General features: G+C 43.5%; 1 protein-coding gene across 10 annotated transcripts in view; it reads left to right on the top strand.

The window, feature by feature from the left end:
• CELF4 (CUGBP Elav-like family member 4) overlaps nucleotides 1-18364 on the top strand; it is a 772591-nt gene that overhangs the window by 116297 nt on the left and 637930 nt on the right. For all 10 annotated transcript variants that reach the window (XR_004427551.1, XM_033164061.1, XM_033164056.1 and 7 more), the window contains exon 2: nucleotides 2967-3049. Coding sequence is in view for 9 of the 10 variants with exons in the window: in XM_033164061.1 (XP_033019952.1) it covers nucleotides 2967-3049 (83 nt within the window). In the remaining variant the exon portion in view is untranslated. The remainder of the gene's footprint in view (nucleotides 1-2966; nucleotides 3050-18364) is intronic.

Here is an 18364-nt window from a genome sequence, read left to right as displayed (position 1 = left end):
CTCCTCCTAGGGAGCTGTGGGAATTGTAACTCTGCAAAAGCAATAGCGGGTGTCCTAACAACTAGAAGCAACTTTAATGAACTATAGTTCCCAGGTCTCTTTGAGAGAAGCCACGACTGTTTAAAGTGGTTTTGTTGTTGTTCAGTCGTTCAGTCGTGTCCGACTCTTCATGACCCCATGGACCAGAGCACGCCAGGCATGCCTATCCTTCACTGCCTTTCGCACTTTGGCCGAACTCATGTTAGTAGCTTCGAGAACACTGTCCAACCATCTCCTCCTCTGCCGTCCTCTTCTCCTTGTGCCCTCCATCTTTCCCAACATCAGGGTCCTTTCCAGGGAGTCTTCCCTTCTCATGAGGTGGCCAAAGTACTGGAGCCTCAACTTCAGGATCTGCCCTTCTGGTTTAATAATGTTTTAAATGTACATTTCAGATGTGGCCTATATGCATTCCATCCCATTTCTGCACAGCCCCAATTTTAGTCTGTTCTACCCCATTTATATGCAGAACTTCAAAGAGAAAAACCCCACACTTCAGACACAGTGGCCTACAGATAATGAATAAACAAGGCAGTCCCTGCACTCAGGCCTAGCATTCTAAGAAACAAAACAAAATCACGACACAAAAGGAAAATGGGTTGGGAGGGAGGAGGAAATAAGCAACCTTGGGTGCAGTTTCTTAAATCAACCGCTGCATGTGAGACTGGCTTTTCTTTTAAAGAAAAAAAAAAAAAAGACGAGTGCTGAATTATCTGCTGTACCAGAAAGAGTAAGTGGTGCGCTGTGAGTTTGATTCCAAATGGATGCAAAAGGGTTAACCAGAAAATCACAGGAGAGCTGTCCCAGTCCCTGGAGTGCAAAGGCAGGCCACAGGTGCAATTGCTGCTCCTCTTGTTTCCCACAGCTTTTTGTAATTTGTTCCTGAATTGGGGGTGGGGTGGGGGGAGAGTTTGCTAGCTGCTGTTCCTTCTGGAGCTCCTCCACATTTGGCTTTAGGGTCCTGACAGAAGTCCAGAGGCCGTACTCCCTTCTGTTATTCCTGCAGCAGTTCTAGCTGGCTAGATCTTCTTTGCCAAATGTGCTGATGAATCAACATGGGCTCAGGTGTGCGCTGGGAGGGCCAGGTGGCTGCTTTGCCTAGGCATCACTCTGGATCCAACCATTCCCCTTTGAGTAGGTGAGTAGGGACAGGAGAGCAGCCTCATGGATTTCAGGGCATCTCAGTTCTCTTTTTCTAAACTTTGTTCCCTCCTGTGCATCCCAAAGTCATGATGCCCGCTCCCCCCCCCCCAAAGAAAGAACATGGTAGAATGCTCTATTGAAATGTGTCACTCACTTTCTCTCTGTGTGTGTAGTTCTAAATGTGGACCAGAGGTCCCCACATTTATTTCGCCTACCGCCCACTTTTCAGAAAAAAAAACTCAGTGCCCCCCCCCGGAAATCTACTACCCTTAAGTGGACAAAGATTATGATACAGTGACAAATATGTGGGTTTTTTTAAATGTACCTATATCTCTACCTACGTCCTATAACAGAGGACTTACAGATCGAACATATAGGGATGGTTTTTCAAAACTGGATGAGGAGGTGGATTAGGCCCTGTGATTGAAAACCCATGGGGAGGACTGGGGTGAAGCCTGCCAGCTCAGACTGATCCACCCCAGGGGTGGGGGGGCGGCACTGTAGACTGTCTCCCATTGGTCAAATAGTCAGGAAAGCTGTGGTCTACTTCCCAGGCCTGGATCATTGGATCCAGGGGAGGTGTTGTCGTCGCCATCCCATAACAGCACCCAACCTGTCAGTAAATGTCTTTACACAACAGATGAAACATGTATGAACATTTTTTCAAACATTTTCTTCTCTTTCTTTTTTACGCTTCCACTGCCACCTTATTTTTATTCAACACCCCCCCCAGTTGTACCTGAGGCTACTGCCGCCCCCCTGGATCGTTGCAGCACCCCCCAGGGGGTAGTATCGCCCACTTTGGGAAACACTGATGTAGATCCTCAAGAACAGTGTTGTGTGGGCTGGAGGGGAGATTCTCAGGCAGAAGGCTCCCCAGAACAAGCAAATGGGTGAGTTTGGACTGATGGGAAAGGAAAAGGGAGGCAGTCAGGTGTCAGATAATGGGAAAGACCTGTTTTTCTGCTGGTCTAATGAGATGCCCACCAGCTTGGCAATCACTGATGATATGAACATCTACCCGCATACTCAGAAGACCACTGTTGGTCTTCAGGTAGGCCTAGGAAACGTTCCTTCCTGAAACCCCTGGAGACTATGCTTCCTACTTTCCCATCTCCTTATTAAAGGTAAAGGGACCTGTGACCATTAGGTCCAGTCGTGTCCAACTCTGGGGTTGCGGCGCTCATCTCACGTTACTGGCCGAGGGAGCTGGTGTACAGCTTCCGGGTCATGTAGCCGGCATGACAAAGCCGTTTCTGGCGAACCAGAGCAGCACATGGAAACACTGTTTACCTTCCCACCAGAGCGGTACCTATTTGTCTACTTGCACTTTTGATGTGCTTTCAAACTGCTAGGTGGGCAGGAGCTGGGACCAAGCAACGGGAGCTCACCCCATCATGGGGATTCGAACCGCTGACCTTCTGATCAGCAAGCCCTAGGCTCTCTATGCTTCCTACTTTCCCATCTCCTTATTACCCGTACCTTTAAAAAAAACCCAAAGTGCTGCAGAATGGAATCTCTTTGCTGCCAGAGGAAGGAAAGCTCTGTAGTAGCCATAAGAGTTAAATAGAACTTCTACACTCAGAGGCAGTGTACCTCTGTGTTTCCAGTTGCTTGAGGACCAACAGTACGGAAGGATGGCCAGCCTGCCTATAGAATGCAACTCTCTAATTGCAGGCTCCCTGGAGAAAGTTGGCTAGCAGTTGATGGAAAGAGGATGCTGGAGAAGATCAAATGTTTGTCCGATGTTGTCCTGATGTGTTATTATTTTTCTTTTTCTATTTCAGGCTGTGCCTTCCTAACATACTGTGAAAGGGAGTCTGCTCTGAAAGCCCAGAGTGCACTGCACGAACAGAAGACACTGCCAGGGGTGAGTCCAGATTGACCTTTTGCTCGGCACAGTTTTGCAATGTCTTGGTTCCTTTTGGAAGATGGCGATGGAGATCACAAATGACCGGTTGCTCGGGGTGACTTATGGTTTGCGTTGGATGAATGGAAACCAATGCTGATTTATTTAGCCCTGGGAGAGATCGACTCCTTCCCATGGTTGGGAGAACTCCAGTGAACTGCACTGGGGCCAGATCTTGCTGGCTTTTTGAAATACTTTCAGAATCTGGATATATCTGTGTAGTGACTTTCTTTCCAGGGTGGGGAATGCGCAATGCCTTTACCGACAAAGTTCACTTTCAGAATGACAGTCTTGACTATTGCGCTCTCACACAAAACACAATCCTGATGGGGCTGGCACTGTTGCTTTTTGCGTTTCGATTAGTTCTGGGAGGTGGGAAGCTAGTTTCTAGGAGGGAAAGGAATAAATTGGGTGAGAGAGACATGAATGAATCTGGAAAGAAAGGAAATTGGGTTTGAGCAACACCAACAGAACCAGAAAAGCTAAAATAGATTTAGAGCAGCACTGGCAAAACCTTTGGGTTTCCATATGGTGGTTGTTCAACTTCAACTCCCATGAGCTCAGGTCAGCATGGCCAATGATCAAGGTGCTGGGAGTTGGAAACTTTCATCATCTGGTGGGCACCTTGTTGGCTACCCATGGTCTAGAGGGGCATGTGGCTTAATTGAATAACTGGGGTACGGGGAGATACTGCTTGATTGAGGATAGATTTACAGACACATCTATGGAAAGGGCTACTATGTTTGATGACCGAGTCTGTATATACATAAGAAATTTGAGAGGGAAGATGAGAAGGCAGAAGCAGTCAGTGTGTCCGCGTGTGTATGTGGTTTTCAACATATACCTATGCATGCTTACCACAAAGTTGATCCCACTGTATTCAATGGGACTTACTCCCAGGCAAGTATGCAAAGGATTGCAGCCTCAGGGTGGATTTCAAAGTCTCGCCTACCAGCATTTGCAAAGCGTGGAGATGAAAAGGAATCTTGCATACATTTTGGAAATTATTTCCAAATTAGAAATTTAGATTTGGTATTTGAAGCTGGCGCCTTGGTTAGGAGACCACTGGGGGTCCCATGTGTGGGTATGATAAATGCAGAGGATTTAAGAAGAAGAAAAAGAAATCAAAATATGGAATTTAAAGGGGTCAAGAACTGACAAGGTTGGAGTTGTGTAAGCGTTTTCCGTGAACCGCCCTGAGAGCTCCAGGTATACGGCGGTATATACATACAATAAATAAATAAATAAGCTTTTAAAAATAAGTTTCATCATCAGTACTTGCCTCCTGACATTTGTATGCTTTGCTGCTATTACCTGAAGCGTTACACTTTATTTTAAATTCTTGCAGATTTCTGGTTTGACGATTTGTGTTTGTTGCTCCATATTTTTGAGTCTTACGTTCCAGATTAACCTTGCCCCCGGCAACTTTCTGTCAGCACAGATACTTTGTTCACCACCCCTCAATACAGTTAATATGGCTAGGCATTTCCACCATCCCATAATTTTCTCAGCTCTCCAGTTCTCTGTGATAAACTAAAGCACCGTGATATGCCAGCATTGCTCATGCAGTCTTTATGGTCAACAACATGTTACAGCAAAATATTTTGTATGTAACAGATACCTTTGCATAACCCTTTGAAATGAATTTTCCAACTACTTGGCTTAGCTCCAGCCTTCATGGTGTTAGTGAGTCCTGGAAGTGCCTCCAGTGTTGCTGTTGTTTTTGACGTTGCTAACAAATGGGTTCTTGCTATTTTCTTCTCTTTGGCAATCTCTGCTTCAGTTTCAAGAGACAGGTGTTGGGTGTTTTCCTTCCCTTTTATTTATTTTTATTTTATTTTTATTTTTAAAGGTATGTCATGTGCTTGATCACGTGACCAAAACGAAGGCCTCATGACCAAAGTGACACACACGTTCAGCTCCTGGCCAGAAATGATGTGTATTACACAAGACATTTGTTTTGACAGCTGGTGACGATGTTTTTGGTCATGCTATATATTGTTTGTTTTGGTCACGTGACCAAGAACGTGGTGATGACATCTTCACATTTTGACAAGAAGTAGCTCTGCCCTACTGCTTTCCCATATGGCCACATACTGTGTTAGTTAGGTCCACCAAAGTTTAACGGTATTGTTTTCAAAGCCTGCTAGAAAGGGCATTCCATGCCCTTTAAAAATGTGGGTTTCGTGTGTTTGTGTGTGGGGGGGGGGGTGCTAGTGGGTTGTTGTTTTTATTTTTATTGTGTATTTTGTGGTTTTATATCTTGATTTTATTCTGTGAACCGCCCTGAGACCTCCGGGTATAGGGCGGTATATAAATTCTAATCATCATCATCATCGAAAGTTTTCTGTTTTTTTTAAAACTGCTGATTTCATTTACATTTGACTTATTATGTCAACTCATTTTAACACACACAAGCATATCTGCTGAATATTTTGTGGTGTTTTATGTAAACTGCTTAGAGGTGTCCATTGATTAGAGTGGCATAAAAATCTTGTTAAGTAAATAAAAGACAGGCAGGAACATAATTATCAACTCAGAAACTGGAAGGGGCAAAAAAGAGAGGAGGATGCAACTCGTCCAATAGCTCATTGACTGAAGGTCTACCTTTTCCATTTTTCCCAAGTAAGGGATTCAGCATTTGTCCTTTCACGCTAGCTCAAAGCCTGAATCAAGGCATTTTTTTAAAAAAAAGCAAACTAATCTGCACATGAATGCAAATGAATGGCAGTGTGGCTCACCTTGGTATCTGTACATGGGAGCTGGCCTTTCCCTTCTGGTTTCCTATGTTTGTGTTTTTGCACAGCTATTACTGGCGTAATATTCTACTGTAATCATTTCCAGGCCGTGCTTTGCAAAGTGACAGGGATATGTTTTGTGTATGTCCGCATGATATGTGGGGGGTATAAAGTCAGCTGCTGGAGTCATTGCATGACTTCTGAGCTTGTGTAGGTATGGATTTGACAAGTTTTAATGATACTTCCAGCTGAGGGAGGGTTCTCTTAATAATAATAATAATAATAATAATAATAATAATAATAATAATAAACAAACAAACGTGAGGAGGGAGGGAGGACGAGGGGGTGGGAAAAGAGAAGAGTGGGATATATTTTGCGGCAAGTTGAGCCAAATGCAAAACATTGAATCTCCGTCCCTTTCTCTCCCCTTTGTGCTAAGTGGTTTGGACAGTCTCCCCTTTCTCCACACAGAGGCGGAGCAAAACTCTTGCCAACTCTGGGCACTTTCAGATCTGTAACGTTGTTTGCTGGTGGTTGTTTATATTTTTACATATAATAGAATAGTGGGATGATGAAGTATATTAGTTCTTTAATAATTTATAGAAATGCTTTGATGTTGCAGTAATTACATTAAAGGTCACATATCAAAGGTAATTTGGGTGAGCAGCTGTGATGGTTTCTCAAAAGCAATCAATACTGCTGTCCGTGGTGCTGATTTCACCAAGGGGCCTTCCAGATTAAAGGAAGCTTATTACCAGCCAGACATACACAGGGGAAATCAAGAACAGATTGAGGAGATGCTTTGCTCTCTTCCCCCACCTACAATTAACACTGTTCCCCCTTAATCTGTGCTAATCCTTCATACGGGGACAACCACCGGCATTTTCAGACAAATTAGGTGAGTGGTCTGTTTGATGGAGGGGAGGGAGGGGGTGGAAAGCAGGCCTGTCAATCGAGCCAAACATAGTGTGGATTGTTATCTGGATTTTGTGTGTGTACTTTGTGAGAGATTCAAATACATACATACATACATACATACATACATACCATGCTTAGGGTGGCTTGCAAGATGAAACAAAACATCACAAAAGTTGTCATGAACAATAAATAAACATTTAAAAATGCAGGTGAAACTCGAAAAATTAGAATATTGTGGAAAGGTTCATTTCTTTCAGTAATTCAACTTAAAAGGCGAAACTAATATATGAGATAGACTCATGACATGCAAAGCGAGATATGCCAAGCCTTTGTTTGTTATAATTGTGATGATTATGGTGTACAGCTGACGAGAACCCCAAATTCACAATCTCAGCTTTGGGGGTTTCATCAGCTGTGCACCATAATCATCACAATTATAACAAACAAAGACTTGACATATCTCGCTTTGCATGTCATGAGTCTATCTAAACTCCAGTAGCTAATGAAAACAATTGCTTACATAAATGGACTTTCCCATGATATTCTAATTTTTTGAGTTTCACCTGCAAGCACACTGAGCAATTTCCACAAAAATCACAAGATTTAAAATAAGAATAAACCAACAACAACCACGTAAAAAGTCCTCAACCACACCCCAGCCCAAGATTCCCTTCAGCAGCCTCAACTTTTGTAGCTGGAGTCAGTCAGGGCCCTGCCCTCCCAGGACAGGTGAGAAAAGACCTGCAAAGCAGGGAGTGATAAAAATATGCAATGGAAAGAAAAAACCTACCATATCAGAATTGAATCCCCGTGATCTAGGAGGAGGGGAAAGCAAATGCAATCTAGACCATGACGATGCAGGAGACACGAGAAAAATGTTCCTACATATATAGTTCAATATTTACTGTTCCACCAACCCCTCCCTGTCTCAAATTGGCTCCCCTAGGAAATGAAATTTGGGGTGGGAATATAATTATCATCATAATTGTAATATTATGCTAATTGTTAATAATTAGTATTATCATATTATTGGGGTACGTGCACACACACACACACACACACACAGTCATCATTCCAATTCTAAATTGCAATCCAGGCATCTTCCCCCCTTCTCCCTCCTCCCCCTTCTGAGGTTAATGTCAGAGGATAACGTTGTGAAATGTAATTACACTATCAAGATCAGCTTTTATTTACGATCCGAATAAACTGAGCTCATGTCTAATAAGCACAGTGGTATATTTTCTCTCTCTCTTCGCCCTCCCCACCCCTCCCGGCAACTTTTCATCTTCTTTGCTAAGAGGGAGCAGGTCATATGGTAGACGGGGCTGCCTCTTTGCATTACCTCACCAGATCACTACTAAGGCTCCAGAGGAGAAATAGCGGAAGTGGGGGAGCTAGCAAACTGTTAACTTCAGCAGTTTAGGTGGCTTTCCAGATGCCAGGTTCCATTAAAATCCATGCCTCGGAGAGAAAGGAGAGGGCATGTGAGAAACGTCTTAAGTGTTGTGTTTGATTTCTTCTTGGCAAGTTATGGAAAACTGGGATTTGCTTGAGAGTGTAACAGTATCCCATAGATAAGTAATCCTACAGATAATCATGTATCCTGCCACTGAAGTACTATAACAGGGAAACGATGTTGCTAATAGAGCTGGCACAAAATTGCCTTCTTAGTTTCGTTTTCAATTTTGCTTTTGTGGACAATCCCCTTGGTGTGCTTTCAACTGCTCCCTTTTCCTCAAGATCTAGTTTTTGTCTGCATCCTGGACTTAGGAGGAAGTATGCACAGGTCACCCAAGGCTTTATTTTAAAGAATAAAATAAAAAAGAGGCACACTTTTAAAATGCCCTTTAAAAATGTGTTTTTGATGGGGGGTTGTTGTTTTTATTTTTATTATGTATTTTGTGGTTTTATATCTTGATTTTTATTCTGTGGAACACCCTGAGACCCCCGGGTATAGGGCGGTATATAATTTAAACCAATCAATCAATCAATCAATCAATCACCTGAAGGCTAAATGTTCCACATACACCAGGTTTTTGGGGAAAGTTTGGGTCTCTGGATGATACAAATTGGGCAGTTGTAGCTTGCTACTAAGTTTCATTATGCATAATCTCTCTCCTGCTCAAATGTCAAGGAAGGGGACCTCCAGGCCAGAGACCAAAGAAAAAGAGGCCTTGAGAGAGCACTTTGAATAAAAAGTCACAAAACTTTTCTTCAAGAGCAACTGGACTGGTTTGTTCAAATAATAATAATAATAATAATAATAATAATAATAATAATAATAATAATAATTTATTTGTACCCCGCCCATCTGGCTGAGCTTCCCCAGCCACTCTGGGCGGCTCCCAAACGAATGTTAAAATAAGACAGTATTAAATATTAAAAACGTCCCTAAACAGGGCTCCCTTCAGGTGTCTCTTAAAAACAGGATAGCTGCTTATTTCCTTGACATCTGAAGGAAGGGTGTTCCCCAGGGTGGCGCTACTACCGAAAAGGCCCTCTGTCTGTCTGAATACTTAAACTGGTCTTGCATACTATCTCAGATACTTTCTAAGACCCAAATAAGCTTTCCTTGAAGAAGAGGTGTGTGACTTGGGATATGCCGCATCAATTACACTCAGCAGGTCTTGATGATTTCACCTCCATTTATCTTTACAAGGCTGTGAGGGTCACATGTTTTCACATTTCCCATATCATCTTCTTGTTGTTTGAATGAATGAATGAATCTTTATTTGCATCAGCCATCGGCCATAGCAGTAAAACAACGATACGATATACAAAGAATAGAAATAAAAAGTCAATTATATAAAATACATGTTAGGGTTTCGAATCCATAGTGAAATAATGGACCTTGTTCTGATTGCCCCAGCTAAAAACCTTGCAGCCTTTGCTGTCACCTGCTCATCTTGATCTGCCAAGAGAAAGGATGCTGTGGCAGTGGCTGGGCGACCTGGAATGGACAATAAAAGAGGGGTGATAACCTCATTCCTCAAGTCTTCATTAAAAGTACAAGCCAGAAGGGCATACGCCACCGATTCGGTACTGCCATCTCCACAGGGACATAAGAGTTTTTCGTGTGGAATCTGTTTGTTATGTTTTTTTAACTAGCATGGCAAGGACTAGTGATTTAGATCAATTTGTTTTCTGCGTTCATTGATGATTTCTTTGGGGGAATTGGGCACTTCAACTTGAGATTCTGCAAACTTTGCTTGGAAGTGGTTCCATCTTGCCAGAGCTATAGGATGTGATTCAGCAGAGTGAGTAGCTTCATTCTTAGTTGAACTCTTGCATCCTGCTTTCCTCCTCCTACTGCTGCTGCTGTTTCTGCAGCCCTGCCCTCCTAATGTCAGTTGTAGTTGGGTCAGCAGCAGCATATGAGCAAAAGACTCACTGAATCTGCTGAACGCACACAAACCATTTGCTATGCCCTTAAGACTCTTTTTTGAAGGGAAACTGATCTAATTGTTCCCTAGGGAGAATCTAGCTTTTTTTCTAAAGTTAAAATAAAACACAAATAATAAGAAAGATGAAAAGGTATTGGGCTTGTGGGGGAAGGAGAGGGAGATTTAAGGGGAAATGGGAATGAAAGGCCTGGAGAAACTATTTTGCTTTGCAAAATATTGGGACAGCAGCAGCACTGTGGTTCCATTGGGGAAGGGTTGGAGCTATGTTTCAGAGGATCTGCTTTGCATGCAGAAGGTATCTCCATGGGGGCCTGGAAATACACCAGTTACAGGTGGGTAGCCGTGTTGGTCTGCCATAGTCAAAACAAAATCGAAAATTCTTTCTAGTAGCACCTTAGAGACCAACTGAGTTTGTTCCTGGTATGAGCTTTCGTGTGCATGCACACTTCTTCAGATACCAAGAATCTGTATCTGAAGAAGTGTGCATGCACACGAAAGCTCATACCAGGAACAAACTCAGTTGGTCTCTAAGGTGCTACTAGAAAGAATTTTCGATTTTGTTTTGGAAATACACCGTGTCTGAAACTGTGGAGACCTAGATGGACTAGTGATTTGTCTTGGTGTAAGGGAGCTTCCTTTGTTTCTATGAGTTCACAAGTTCCCCACAAATTTGCCAACCAAACAATAATGCAATGGAATAAAATCTGGGCAAAATGAAGGTGGGGAGGGGCATGGGAGAAGCTGTTTTTCATTACAAGGCTCTTTCTTCTTCTTCTTCTTCTTCTTCTTCTTCTTCTTCTTCTTCTTCTTCTTCTTCTTCTAGTCAGTTTGACAGTATTTCAAAGCTTGCCAGCTAAGATGAAACACCTGAGTCCTATCTCTTTTGTAAACATTAAAAGTTCCATTTCACTAGGTAAAGATTGGCTTCTCCCATCCCCATGCCAACAACCTCTGGAATGCAAAGAGAATTCAGTCTCTCTGTTCCAGGTGAAAGAATTTTGGAGTGAGGAGTTGACACAAGTGCTCAGGTTTTAGGACAGGTGTGTGTCTGAGAGAGAGGAAGGATGCTTGAGGAATTTGATGTCTATGAATTCCAATGCAAGCTGACCTGATCTGCACCTCCCAAGCTAATGTGCATATTGTAATGTAATTATCCTTCAGATTTTGCACTTCTCTGAATTCTTCAGTATGGCTTTCCCCTCGGAGAATGAACTGGAATGCATTTTGGGATGAAATGCATTTTTTTAAAAAAAAGTATTCATGGGGATAACTGTGTTAAAATACATATTTACAAATCATCATGCAGATTTTTAAATAAATGCATTGCATTTTAATGCAAAAACCAGAGAGAGTAGACGTATGAATGAAAACATTCAAAAGTTGGCAGAGGCTGAAAATAGTCTAAGGTGCCCATCCATTATAACATCTGGTGTTCTTACAGCACATCACACACTCCATCTTATCTCAGGCCTCCCCTTCATCGTCACATCTTGCCATGTGCGGCCCCAAAATTTAGAACCCTCTGCCTCTCACACTCCATTTTATATAATAGTTGCAGCGCCGCCCAGTGTGAACGAACCGGCCATGCTCCCATAAATTTACCTGTCCCCACTGAATCTAACCAGATAAAGACTATCTAGACCATCCACTGGAAGAGCTTTCTATGTCTAAAGCCATATGTGGATACTGAGCATTGACTTCATCATCCAGGCAGAGAGATATCAAACTGTTTCTCGGGGCAAAAAATAATAATAAAATAAAATAAATCTCAGCAGAACCAATTTGTTATCACGGCTAATGGGCATAATAAGTACTGCTTGCAGGAGTTGAGTTTTGCCTTGCAATATTTTTAACTGGAGAAGGATGGTTAAGAATTCCCCAACGTCCTGGCCATTTGATTGCAAATTAAAAATCAGATTACAAAGGTTACAATCTCTCCATCTCCTTCTGTCTCTCTCTCTCTTCTGACACCTTTTTCATTTGGTTCTCAAAGGACAATTTCCATGGTGTTCAAGCAAAGCCTGTCATCGGGCCTTCATTTGCTTTATGTGTTATTCAATGACAACTTTTCTATTCTTGACGGGTCTGGCAGAGGCGGATCAATCTAATTTTATGTACAACTGTAAAGATGAATGATAAGTAGAAAGGAACCCAGCAAGAACAAGCTGAATAAATTATAAAGGGCAATTCATGACAGGGACAGGGGGTCCCGGGAGACAATGATATGATAACAGAAACCAAAGCAGAATTTATGATGGAGTTAGTTAGCGTGTACTGAGGCTCTTAATTCTTCAGGATAGCTTTTACAACTTTTTGTGATTGGAACAATCAAAGTATTTCATTTTAAAGAGGTGCCGGATATTTGGCACTTCGTCTTCTGTGTATTTGTGGTCGGCGCATATCTGAGCATAACCCACAGTTCCCAGAGGTTACCCAACTTTCAGGGCTGAGCCATGTGTGGCTCTCAGAGGGGAGTGGGGAGCCAATGATTAGAACAGAAGACTGCAGGAAAGTAAATGCAGCACATATCAATCAATCAATCAATCAATCAATCGATTGATTGATGGCAGCACATAGTTAAACTAGGGAACTCACTCCCACAGCAAGCAGTAATGGCCACCAGTCTTGATAGCATTAAAAGAGGATTACACATTCATGGAGGATGGGGTTATTTGATGGCCACTAACCATGATGGAAGGGACGTGGGTGGCGCTGTGGGTTAAACCACTGAGCCTAGGGCTTGCTGATCAGAAGGTCGGTGGTTCAAATCCCCACGATGGGGTGAGCTCCCATTGCTCGGTCCCAGCTCCTGCCCACCTAGCAGTTTGGAAGCATGCCAAAGTGCAAGTAGATAAATAGGTACCACTCCAGCGGGAAAGTAAACAACGTTTCCGTGCACTGCTCTGGTTCGCCAGAAGCGGATTAGACATGCTGGCCACCTGACCTGGAAGCTGTACGCCGGCTCCCTCGGCCAATAAAGCGAGATGAGCGCCACAACCCCAGAGTCGTCTGCGACTGGACCTAATGGTCAGGGATCCCTTTACCTTACCTTTAACCATGATGGCTAAGTTTGGCCCTCCATAGTTGGATGCAGCAGTGCTTCTGAATTCCAGTTTCTGGAAGCCACAGGAGGGGAGAGAGCTCTAGGGCTCAGATCCTGATTGCAAGTTTCCTCACAGGCATCTGGTTGGCCACTGTGAGAAAGAGGATGCTGGACTAGATGGGCCCAGGGTGGGTGGGCAGAGTCATTCTAGAGCCTGGAAATATTTTGCTGCCCTTGAAGTTCCTCCAAGCTGCAACTCTTCCAGCTCTCACCACAGGGGGCAGTGGTGCACAGAACCAAGGGTTCTTGCTTATAGTCTTGACAACACAAATTGAATTGACAATAATAATAAAAATTATCTTTCTTCCCTATTATTATTTATATGAATTTGAAAGCATGTGATTTGGCAGCAATTCGCCAGTACTGTGTAGCAAGGGACCATTTTTTTGTCGCCATCAACTTCCTTCTTCATAAGGAGAACACTAGTTCTGAGAACACAAGGGAAACTCTGTAGAGCCAAGCTGTATGACACAAAGGCCAGCATTTTATTTGCAACTGTGGCAATCCCCATGCCACAGGAAAACTGTGTTGGCTGTGTCCACTGTCAGAAGCTATATGCCTCTGCATATTGGTTGCCTGGAAACACAAGTGGGGAGGGCACTGTTGTACTCAGGGCCTGCTTATGGGCTTCCCATTGTGGCATTCCTGGTTGGTAAGGAAAGCATTCTAGACTAGACGTGTCTTTCACCTGATTCAGCAGGGCTTTCCTCATGTCCTTAATGGGAAAGGCTAAAGAATGCTTTGCCAAATGAACTGAGTTGAGGTGGGATGGGGGATGGACATTATACTGTTTCAGATGGCTTGGTAATACATTTTAAAATATTACTTCTCTGTGGCATGTTGGTGCTTGGTTCTGACTGCTGCACTGTTTTGTGGTCTCAGTGCGTATGCTAATATTTGTGACGGATGGTTTTTGCGTAATATTATGGATTGCGTAATATTTTATTCCTCTTGGTTTCCATTGTGTCGTGCCTTTAAGTAAGTAAGTAAGTAAGGAAACGGAGAGGAGAGCAAAATGGAAGGGGGGCCCACAAGAAGCTGCCTGATATTGAGTCGGACAATGGGACCATCTACATCAGCTGACTAGCATCAACTTTTCAGGGTTTTCCAATTGGAGAAATCTTGTTCCCACAGGAAACCCCAATGAGAAACCTGCAAGCAAGACCTAGGTGCAACACCACACTGCCAACCTGTGATCCCTTGCAACTGGTATCTAGAAGCATAGTCATCGCATCTAGTAGCAGTTCATAGTCCTCTCTTCCATGGATATGTGTAACCTAAAAACCATTGTCCGTGACCACAGATTGGAAAAGTTTCCCCAGTCCTGCTTAAAAGGGTGATGAAGTCTAAGTGCATCTAATTCTGCAATTCAAGGTGCGTGGTCCAAGCCCAGTTATTTAGGAGCACCGTTCTTCCACGGGTGACTTTGCAGTCTGTCTTTGTAACGGATGGTGGTCCTTAAAAGGCCCCTTCCTCTGAGCTGCTGCTATTGGCAGCCTCCCCAGTGATCTCAGATCTTACTGATTAGTTTCTGTAAGTACAAGGACAAAATTAAGCTGAACCAATTTGTCAGAGAAGAAACATGTACATTTAACTATTTCTCTGTAATGGGAAGCTTCGGTTTTCTCGTGCCCCATTCCCCCACAAGAATACCAGGAAGCGTAGGGAGACTTTCAAACTATGGGAGATTGAGATTTTGCAAATGATTTAAAGCCATGTCTGTTATCTTTACAACAACTCTGTAGTCTAAAGGGATATCATTATTCCCATATCACAGAAAGAAAAGTTTGGAACAAGGAGAGACAATAAGGCTGCATTGTCATATTCTTCCTAGGGGTGAGGTTCAGTCTCGAGATTTTTAGGACATGTGATGCACCAGCTTGGTTTGTGAAGGATAATTTTCCAAATGCAGGGCTTTATTTTTTAGCTCTTATGGAAACTCCATTCATTTCTTGCAGTGGATGTGCTGCAGGACTGGGTCACAAACCTGCTGTGCTGTAGGAACATAGGAAGCTGCCTTATACCAATTCAGAACATAGGTCCATCAGCACTGTCGAGACTGGCAGTGGCCCTCCAGGGTTTCAGATGGGGGTTGGAGATGCCAGAGATAGAACCTGAGACCTTCTGCATGCAAAGAAGATGCTCAACCTCTGAGCTGCGGCAGTTTTCCTCCTGGTGACTTTTGTGGCCTTAACGTGTTTATTTGAGTCCGTGTGTGTCTGGTTCATTGTATCCATCTCATTTCATTTGTGAGATGCTCTTGAAGCAGAGAGTGAAAGAGATTCCAAATTTACAATCTAGTATTGTTACTTCTAGGGTTGTCAGGCACGGCTTATGCTTTTTCCTAGTTGAGCAGTTTCCACGTTCTGTATAAGTCGAGGGGTGATATAAGTTGAGCAGGGAGCATCAGTGCCATCAGTGAGGCAACATCAACAGGGGACATCGCTGATTAAAAACTCACATTTTGAATCTGAGATGAGTGCATTAATTACACTGATTAATGGTTAAGGACCTCAGCCCAGGTATTAATGCCAGGGCTATTTCAGTGTTTCTCCACAAAGTTTCCCTTTTAGGTAGAAGACTAAAAGAATGCCTTCTTCTATCCAGCACAGCTCACAGGTCCTGCACTGGTAGAGTTATTCCTTCATTAAGTGCAAAATCACTTCAGATTAGTTAGTCTGGACTAGAAGAACCTAACAGAGATTTAAAATGGATTTTTTAGTCTTTCTGTGTTTCTTGATGTGCATGTTTCATGTATTATTATGACTGCATTCATTCACACCCATCCTTCATCGGACTTCTCTCTTCCCCCAGTTTTTCCTTCCCTCCATCATCAGTGACTCTTGACTAGAGATTGCATGGATGGATGTATAACTCACACCTTGCAATCCACAAATAGGATTTGCTTCTTCTCCTGCACAGCTGAGGAACTTATTTCAGTCCAAGGGCCATATCCCATTATGGGCAACATTCTGGGGCCAGTGGTGGGCGGGGCCAGAGGCAACAATGGGTGGAGCAATGGATATGATTTGGATTCAGTTCCTGATATCTGTTCAGGAACCTGCTGGGTTTTTCAGGACCTGGGAGAGCACCCAGGTGAGAGAGACATAGATTCTCCAAGGGCCTTGGCTCACCTAAGTTCTTCCATAGCAAAATCCTGCCCCTTAGCTGAGAATTAGCAGGAATGAAAAGAGGGGAATGAGGTATTATGAGCTGGTGAAGGTGATATTCTTGCTTCTTAAGTAAAGAATCTGAACTAGAGCTGAGCTAAAGGTTCTCATAAAATAATTTTCAGCTCTTTTGGGGGGTATTAAAATTGGGAGAAAATCTGCCATTATATTTTTGGGGTAGGTAGGTGTGTCCCCCCCCCCCAAGGTTAGAGTGGAGGCAGAATTCACCACTGTTATCATATACAGCATCTTCCTTTAGTCCTCTGGGTGTCAACCACCAGTCCCCTAGGGTGGTGTAGGTCTTCACCCCTATTTTCACAGCCTGGAAATGGGAAGGGGGTCTGCTTTGTGGTCCTAATTTTAGGCACTCGGGTCTTCTGCTGGGTGCCTTGGAAAGAGCTTTTTCTCTCAGGCTGGTTTCGGCTCTGGAGAAGAATTGTGCTGACCCATCTCCTGCAAAACCCTCCAGACCATGGTCCGTGGCATCTAACGATGGGCAAATAAGAGAAGGTGCCTGAACAGTGGCAGGCAATGAGTTTGTTTCTTGCTGAAAGGCAGCTAGCCTTGTAAGCAGGGCGTGGGGGAGCTGGCAAGGCTGTTCACAACTCAACCAAGCAAGACTCTGTTTCTTGGACAATTTCCCCCTCCGTAATTGCATTTGGGCCTAGGATTCTTCCTGCAGGACTTGGAGTGCAGAGCACTCCAGCCCCTGTTATTAGTTTACACAATAAATGAAGCCCATTAGAACAGGATAATCAGAGCTCCAAGAAGTCCACCTCACTCCTTATCTGAGGAGGATATGTTAAGCCTGGGGAGTTATTAATCATCTTTCTCTCCGCAGATAGCTGGAGATTAAGAGCTCCATTTAACCTCTTTCCTCCTCATTTTTTTGCATGCTGCTCCTTGGCGCCACAGCTGCCCCCTTTTTTTTATCCCAGAAGCTGCGTCCTTAGCATCATAGAATTGTATGGTTGGAAGGGACCCCTTCCTGTGAGGGCCATCTATTCCACCCCGTTGCAATGCAGGAATCACAACTAAAGAATCCCTTACAGGTGGCCATTCAACCTCTGTTTAAAAACCTCCAAGGAAGGAGTGTCTGTCACCTGCTGAGGTAGTCCATTCCACTGCCGAACAGCTCTTACTGTCAGAAAGTTCTTACTATTTTATATCTGTAAGCATCCCTGAGTTCCTGTCAGAGGAAAAGACAAAGTATATATATATATATATAAAATCAGTGCTATTTTTCTAGAAAAAGAGGTGCCGGAACTCACCATGGAAACCTCTCTTGTTCTCTTAGAATGGCCATGGCACCCACCTGAGAGGTGCCAGAACTGAGTTCCGGCAAGTTCTAGCCGAGAAAATGCCCTGAATATAATAATGGTTGGCATCCATCTGTCTTGGGAGGCAAAGGAGGAGGGCACCTTAGGGGGTGAAGTCAAACTGTTGAAGCTTACAGTTCCTGTTGTGGGGGGGGGGGAGAGAAGAAGAATTTTATAATTTATGCCCTGCCCATCTGGCTAGGCTGCCCCAACCACTCTGGGCGGCTTCCAACACACATAAGAACATAATAAAGCATCAAACATTAAAAAAACAACATTGTAGATAATGATATGGGAAAGACATGGTTTGTTGCAGCTGGGGCAGATGAAGGCATCCAGTTGTGCCACTGCAGATGCTGGTGTCTATGACGATGATTGCTCATCAGTACAGCCCATGCTTCCGTTTAAGAGGCTCCAGGTTGAGTCTCCAATTAAATGGATATTTAGAAAAGGGACTTAGAAATATCTCTTCAGGAGACCTTGGGGAACTTTTGTCAGTCGGAGTTGATATCAGAGTGTGCTCAACATACCAATGGTCTGACTCAATGTGTAGGAGTGGATTTATCTGTCCGTTTCAGTCTCCCTTCATTTTCTCCTGTTCCTAACCTTAAATTCAGTGTGTCG

The sequence above is a fragment of the Lacerta agilis genome, chromosome 11, assembly GCF_009819535.1.
Source record: "Lacerta agilis isolate rLacAgi1 chromosome 11, rLacAgi1.pri, whole genome shotgun sequence".
Classification (NCBI taxonomy): domain Eukaryota; kingdom Metazoa; phylum Chordata; class Lepidosauria; order Squamata; family Lacertidae; genus Lacerta; species Lacerta agilis.
The sequence above is the reverse complement of the archived record's forward strand: the minus strand, read 5'-3'. Positions and strand labels throughout refer to the sequence as shown.